The sequence below is a fragment of the Ammodytes marinus genome, assembly GCF_949987685.1.
Source record: "Ammodytes marinus genome assembly, chromosome: 2".
NCBI lineage: Eukaryota > Metazoa > Chordata > Actinopteri > Uranoscopiformes > Ammodytidae > Ammodytes > Ammodytes marinus.
In genome coordinates this window covers 2,761,205-2,769,301 of record NC_137231.1, presented here as the reverse complement: position 1 = coordinate 2,769,301, position 8,097 = coordinate 2,761,205, and the positions used below count along the sequence as shown (strand labels likewise).

The following is an 8,097-nucleotide window of genomic DNA, read 5'->3' as shown; positions in this document are numbered from 1 at the left end:
ATTTCGACAACACCACAGTACTGAGACTACTCTGGTTAAGGTCCTCAATGACATCCATTTAAACACAGACAGTGGCAAAAGTTCTGTCTTAGTTTTACTGGATCTCAGTGCCGCTTTTGACACAGTTGACCACAGCATATTACTAGATCGACTAGCAAACTGGGTTGGACTTTCGGGAACTGTACTAAGCTGGTTTGAATCCTACTTAAAGGATAGAGACTACTATGTGTCAATAGGCAATTTCACATCTGAGCGGACAAATATTACATGCGGGGTCCCCCAAGGTTCCATTCTTGGCCCTCTTCTATTTAACTTCTACATGCTCCCACTAGCTCAGATTATGAATAAGAACAAATTATGCTACCATAATTATGCAGACGACACACAAATTTACATAACCATATCACCAGGAGACTACAGTCCAATACAGGCACTGAGTAAGTGCATTGAACAAATCACTGATTGGATGTGCCAAAATTTCCTTCAATTAAACAACGATAAAACTGAAGTAATTGTCTTTGGTGCCAAAGATGAACAATTAAAAGTCAGCGCACAGCTTACATCTGTTATGTTAGAAACTACACCCCAAGCCAGAAATCTTGGTGTTGTTGTAGACTCCGACTTGAATTTCAAGAAACACATACAATCAATCAATAAATCAGCCTACTACCACCTAAAAAACATATCAAGAATTAAAGGGCTTATGTCACAGCAAGATTTAGAAAAACTTGTCCATGCATTTATCTTTAGTAGACTTGACTACTGTAACAGTGTCCTTGCTGGCCTTCCAAAAAAATCAATCAGACAGCTTCAGCTAATTCAGAACGCTGCTGCTCGAGTCCTCACTAGGACCAAAAAGGTGGATCCCATTACCCCAGTTCTGAGGTCTTTACATTGGCTTCCAGTCACTCAAAGAATTGATTTAAAAATTCTGATGTTGGTTTATAAAGCACTAAATGGTTTAGGGCCAAAATACATTACTGATATGCTGATAAGTTATGAACCGTCCAGAGCCCTTAGGTCGTCTGGGACAGGTCTGCTTACAGTCCCTAGAGTTAGGACTAAACGAGGAGAAGCAGCTTTTAGTTTTTATGCACCAACAATCTGGAACAAACTCCCAGAGAGCTTGAGGTCTGCTGCAACTCTCAGTTCTTTTAAATCGAGTCTGAAGACTTTTTTGTTTCCTTTTTAACTTGCAATTTTAAATGTTTTATAATGTGTTTTATGTATTCTAATCTTGCCCCTGTAAAGCACTTTGAGTGGCCTTGTGTCTGAATTGTGCTATATAAATAAACTTGCCTTGCCCTTGCCTTGCCTTACAAGTTTACAAGCATTTAGTGAAGATAAAGATGTAGAAATAACTCCCATTTTAGTCTTGTTGTTTTGTTTCTATGGGAAGTATTACATTTGAATGAAATAGAGACCAGATTGTTGTAGCTCTTTGAGAATGCATGTTGTCTCAAATACATGACACTAATGACACAAGATAAATGTCAGACTGAACTGATTGTGAAGGAACTTAGATACAATATCCGGTGAATATCTGTGTACCTAACTATCAACCGGCCGTCTGGCTTCAGTCCACTGTGGCTTTTAGCCAATGCTTTCATCTTGGCATAAAAAACGATCTTTGGAACAGCAAACAATAATGTAATTACTTTAAGTAGGTAAGGTTGCGCTTGGTTTCTTGACATTTTTAAAGCCCAAAAAAAGGCTACAAAACAATTCATGAATTTAATTAAGAGGATCTAGTCAAAACTTTTGCTGAATTGGTATCATACATTTTCCAAACTTGCCAGAAGACATGGCACGGGCCCATCTTTTAGGAAAGAGGTTCCTAATGAGTCAGAGGGAAATGAAAGATACAGCTCAGACTGTGTTCAAAAATACCAGAGCACACAGGAAGAATGATGCTTATTGTTCATTGTATTCCTGCAGATAGACAGACGGAGGAGGAGGGGGGCAGCGGTACGGTAGTCAAATTTCACCTGTCCTATCCAAACCCTCTGCACTTTAGAGCAGCTCCATGAATTGAGTGTATTGTGAGGAGCAGGGCCAGTATAGGGGAGGAGGGACCGACAGTGAGCCCACCAGTGACTGGCCACTCCTGGTACACTGCAGTGATACCTTACTGTGAAAAAAGAACATATGATCTGCTGTGCATGAGCCCTGTGCTTCTTCCAATGATTATGTACCAAGGCAGGTCCATCAAGGTGACATGTTCATTACAGAGAACGACTGGGAACATTAGTAGATATGACCATTTGTAAGTAAGTTCAAAAGCAGCTGACAAAAAACTTAGCGTTTAGTCCTTCAGTAGTTCTACTGTAGCTTTTGGTGATCACTCATTCTGACTCCTAGCAGCTGAAGTTGTCCAGTTATGGAATTGTAGATAATTCCATCTTAATCGTCTGCATTTAAAAGCTCTTGGTCCATGTTAAATTGAAATTCTGTTTCCTACACATACAAACGCCTAATTGGTGAGTTAAAGGAGTTATTTACGTCCATGATGCAACTTGGTATTTTTCTTTAGGACCTGGTACACCCACATCTTTTAAACTCTACTACTCCAGTGTGCAACACATGTCTTCTATTATAGGTTTTTGGTTTGTAAGCCAACACTTAGTTAACCCTCATCTGTTTTTTCCAGACTTCTACTAAATATCGGGACCAGAGGGTCGGTGGCACTATGTTAGAACATATATTGTAATATTTCTTATCTGGCTCGTACCATTCAATTGTTTAATAAAACTGTTTAAGAAAACCATAATTAAATTGAAAGGTCAGAGGACACAACACATTATTGCTGAATGTCTGCCATTTTGAGGTTAAAGTGTAGACACATTTCCATCATCACAAGACATTTGACACCTCCGTGATGTTCATTAAAGACGATTACAGACGTCCAATGTTTTGTCACCCAGTCAAGCGGACGGACACATGAGCTTCTGCTGTGTGCGCCCACCACCTGTACTGCTGCACCTCATCCTTTGTCTTGTATTGCCCAAGTATACACAACACAGTGATCCAATGTCAGTGTGTCTGAGCTCTGGCATATCTCCACATTCTGACAGATTAAAAGCTCCAAATAACTGGGATAGCAGACACCAAAGGGAAATCTCCAGGGAGCCATTCACTTGGCGGAGGATTTTGACACACACAAAACGTCTAAATACGTTGCCTCTAGAATCAAGTTCTCCATCTTTGTCATTGTATTAATATAATAATGTAATGTATTGAAGAGTAACAAAAGGCCTCTCTTTAACAAGCTTTGCGAGGCCAGTATACTTCCTCTGTGGTCTTGGCTGACGGACTGAGGAGTGATGGTAGGCTCACAAGCTCCCACCTCCACACTCTATGATATACTTCTCTATCGGTCCTGTTCACTCATCAGTATTTGGAGCCAAGTCTGGAGCCAGCCAGAGAGGGGAATTAAAATACTACCTTCTACAGTCAGATACACTTAGGGCATTAAAATTATAGTATCTGTATTTGAAACCGGAACATTATCACTTACATAATTAAGAGGTTTTACTGTTAAAGCTATAGTGCGTAACTTTATAATATAAATGAATGTTGGTTACATTCAAGCCTTTGCCAAATGAGTATTCCTCAGTATGGCAGTGTTTAAAAAACTGATGTCACCCCCTGATACTGGTGCAGGAGCTCAGAAAAATCCCAAGAGCCCAAGAAATGTTTCACTTGTTGATTCTACTGCTAAGAAAAAACCTGTACAGGTATAAACGTACAGGTATAAAATGCATGTGCCATCAACAAAGGCTTACCACACGTAGTTGTTGTAATTACTCATAATTCCTCATAGGGGCAACAGTTGCTGTCTGTTGTAAGCCAGTTTTTTTAAGCCCTGTTTTTTCAGTTGTTGTATATTTGATGTAGTTGCATTGTATATTGTGTATGTATTGTTGTTTTTGCTTTGCATTTGTTTGACTCGACATAATTGAAAATGCGGGTCACCCCTCAATTGCTCTCTCGAGTATGAATAAAGGTTAGGCCTAAATGAAAATGAAATATGACCATCTAACTATCGAACCATATCAATCAAGGAAAGTCTTTCTGTCTGTCAGTCATTCCTCATTTTTTTCCTCAACGGCTTGACCTATCACTCTGAAATGTCACATGGGCCTTCAGTATATACCTGACCAAGCCATCTTTCTCATTTAATCATTGCAAATGTTGAAACAAAGCTTGATTTGTGTGGAGCATTTGGGCTGCGATCACTGTCAAAAATCCACACATGCGCAACTGGGCTGACTCATTTAAGGTTGGTGAAATGTTTATCTTCTATTTCATGCAGTGAGGGGTTCCCACTGCCCCAACTACACGCAAAATGCTCCATAAGGTTTTTTACCCCTAATTTCATTCACCACCCCTCCCCAAAAAACGTGACATCTTTGTTATAAGCTTTTAGATATGACTATTTCTACCTCTCACTCTTTTCATTCCACTATTTATACTTTATCTTGCACTATTTGTACCCTTTTCCATCTTGATTTACCTTTCCTAGCCACATGCAATTTCTAATATGCTGTACGTGGAACCGATTTTCTTATAAAAATATTGGCCTCTGATCTTCACAAAATTCTTACCACACACAAACATCCCAACATAGACATGTAGTTGCACTGCACATATCCACCGCGGGTAAGGACTAGTATTAGATTATTGTTGACATGGTATCACCTGACACCACAACTAAAGGCTATAGGAGGCATTATATATTTAATCAGGAATAAATAAAAAATCAGCAATCACATGCTTTCCAATTAATCTAAACTTTTTCCAATCAATTGCTATCTTCATGATAAAAACAAATAAAAACACTTGGTTGAGCAATTCATTTACAGAACACATGAGAACATTTAGTCTTTGGCATTTCCTGCTCTCAGTAGAAGAGTATTTGTTGAATTCAAACTTAGGAACTACATGGAGACTGTACTGTGTATGGATGGGCATTAGTGTTAAGGATGCCATGTCCTTAGATACCCATCATTCTTTCAAACATAGACACTTTATAATTTCCTTCTGTTACTGATGAAATGTCTTGTGTCAGTGAAAGTCACTGTCAATGAATGGATAAAATAATCCATTCCCGTAGCAGTAATTAATAGCATAAGTGACTTATGTTAAAGAAAGATCTTGTTCACACTGTTGCATACATACCTGCTGCAGATGTTATAACTATTTCATGTGTTTGCTTGATAGATATTGCATCTGTAAAGTGATTAGAGATATATTGGATATGTTAAAAATCTCCCAATGAAAAATGTGGTATAGTTTAACTAAATGAAAATACTCAAATGAAGTGCCCACATCTCAAAAAGTGCAGTTACAGATTAGATGTACTTTGTTACTTTGCACCGTTGCCTAATAACATAATACTGCCACTACTCTCTCATGTCCTTGTCACATGTCCTGTTCCCTTAAGTATCATGTTTGCATAGACTGACGTTTTTCTATCAGCTTCTCCTCCAAACACTTAACCAGGATGGGGTCCACTTTGGTGTCAAACTTGTTGGCGAACCAGTGGCCGTAGTTGAGGAGCCAGCGGAGCTCAGCAGCCCCATAGATGCAGACACTCCTCATGTGTGTACCGGTGCAGGCTGGGTAAAGGCTTCCTTCTAAATAGTTCCACTTGACTAACCGTGTCTTACTCCTCAGGTCGCTAATGTCTGCCTCTGCCCTGGGGATGTGTCCAGGCACCCCGGGCAGACGGACCAGCGTGGCCCAGAAGTGTTCGTCTGGTGAGTATGTGTCAGCAGACCACAGCAGGAAGTCCTTTGCCACCTGGATGCTGGTGACGTGATTCACAAAGTCCCACGACAGGACAAAATACGCACTGCCAATGAACACCTCCACGCTGTGAGGAGGCTCGGCTTTGGCCACGGTGGTTTTGACAGGGAGACGGCGGTACTCGTAAGGCACGTTCTTCAGCTGGTGCTGGAAGCTGAAGCGCTGCCTCTTGAGCTGACTGGGCCGGCTGGACTCCAGCATGTTGCTGCCGTTCAGCTGCGTGAGCTCCAGGACCAGCTCGTAGTTTGACTTGAGAGGGAAGTCCTGGCCACACAGGTTGATGACATACTTCCACCTGACGTTAGCCCTCAGCAGGTCAGAGAGGCAGTTCAGGTCGGCGTGAAGCCTGCTGATGTGGGCGTATTCCACCGATTCCAGTTTGGAGGCGATGAACACATTTTGAAGACACAGAGACAGATTTTTCATGGCCTTCGCAAACGCCGGCGAGGACTTCTGGTCGTAGTGAATACAATAGATGTTATGAGGTGCGTAGATGGCGTGGAGAATACGCTCCACCATCGGGGCGTTCTTATGGACCACCAGGGAGTAAGCCAGGGGGAAGCCCAGCTCTGTGTCCGACACTGGAACCTCATCGTAAGCCCGTGTTCTGATGAAGGTGGGACAGTCTGAGGTCAAACTCACGGTGCTGTCATCGTCCACATCCACTATGACTTTCCGTTTGATCTCCAGGGCTTTGCCGATCTCCACGGGGTCCAACTCGTAGATGGCGGTGCAGTTGACATCATATCTGTGCTTGTGGATTGTGGATAGTAAGCTGTCTGTGATTCCATACGGCTCAATGTACAAGCTGTCCCTCACTCTCACTTTGATGTAGACCAGCTTGAGCAGACAGACAGCCAGCAGGGACAGTGAAAACAGGAAGCACCTGTGTCTCAATCTATGGATGTAGTACGTACATCTTTTTGTCATTCTGGGAAAAAAAGGGATAGAATAAATGTAAATGAGCATTCAGGCTGTGTTAAATAGGTAACTACTGTGAGAAGAGTATGGAGTGAGTTAAATATTTAATATTTGACTTATCATCATTATTGTATCACTTTCTTTTAAGGTAGTAGGAATTAAATCATACAATAAAAGTATTGGCACACAGCACTGAAACTTTTTGGGCACACGCACACAAGGGCGTGCGCACGCACATGTTGATGTTTCAAGAAAAAAATAATTGGAGTTCTTACTTCTTAGAGCCCGTTTCTCCTCTCAATAGCTTGCTCTCTAAAGGTGTCTTTGAGCCGCTCGTGTACCATGCAGACGTCTCCCACTTCTCCACCTTACTGTAGCCTAATGGAGAGCATTTCTTCAGTCAACATAACAAAAAAAAGGCTATATATAAATGACAAAAAACAAAACAAGAAACAGTAGCCTACTATGCAGGTCGATAGGCTAAACCAAATAGATTTAACAAGGAATACAGTTTCAGTCAAGTGGGCTTTTCTGCATTACGCACCAGTCACACTTCAGTGACTGAAAACTGTAATTCCCTCCAAAGGGAATCCCGTGCGCCATAGTTACCAGCACTATCCCGAAACACGTTACATTTGATAACGTTACCCATTTTTTCCCCACGGCTAGCCCATTTCCTGAAACAACACATCGGAAGGTTTGAGAGCAGACCAACTTACCACATTCGCAAAGAAAGTGCGCTTGGAGAGCCGAGCAGTCTGCTATGTCGCGGAGTGGAGCGAGCGACTGCGAGGACAGAGGAGTGGCAGAGTCCGCCCCCTGGCCACCGGCTGCAGCCAGCACCTCACCACCACACGATACATTCACCACTCACTCACTAATCATTAACCCTCCTCAGCAAAATGCAAGCACGAGACACCAAGCATCTCATATCTATAATATATGGACAGTATCTGCCTATGAGTGGACCCGTGAAACGTCTCAGCTTGGTTTCATATTGCACAAGGCCATGAATGAGTGAGTGCCAACCCTGCAGATTTGTACAAGACACTTTGATCAAATGTTTTATTATTTTGGTTTTAATGCTGGTAACAGTTACACATTAAAATTATTAACAGTGCAAATAGTATAAGAGCATGAACAATGCTCACATTAAAGGAGCGGTGTGTAGAATTGGAATATAATATTCAAGTGTGTTTAAATGAGTATATAAATCACTTGAACATTTAATTAGGGTTTTCTTTCATTTCCTTAGAATGAGCCTTTTATATCTACATAAGAGCGGGGCCTGGCACCATGGAGGCCGCCATTTTGCACTGCCATGATTCTACAGTAGCACAGAATGGACCAACATATGCATTATCA

At 41.5% G+C, this 8,097-nt stretch overlaps 1 protein-coding gene across 1 annotated transcript; it reads right to left on the bottom strand.

Annotated features, from left to right (window-relative positions):
- Positions 1-5,448: 5,448 nt before the first annotated feature.
- On the bottom strand, positions 5,449-7,116 carry gcnt4a (glucosaminyl (N-acetyl) transferase 4a; the record flags this gene model as incomplete). Its single annotated transcript, XM_080048598.1, has 2 exons — positions 7,008-7,116; positions 5,449-6,742 (listed from the first exon to the last, which is right to left on the bottom strand). The coding sequence occupies exon 2, from the start codon at positions 6,739-6,741 to the stop codon at positions 5,449-5,451; it is 1,293 nt and encodes a 430-aa protein (XP_079904724.1). The 5' UTR covers position 6,742; positions 7,008-7,116.
- Between the last annotated feature and the right edge of the window lie 981 nt (positions 7,117-8,097).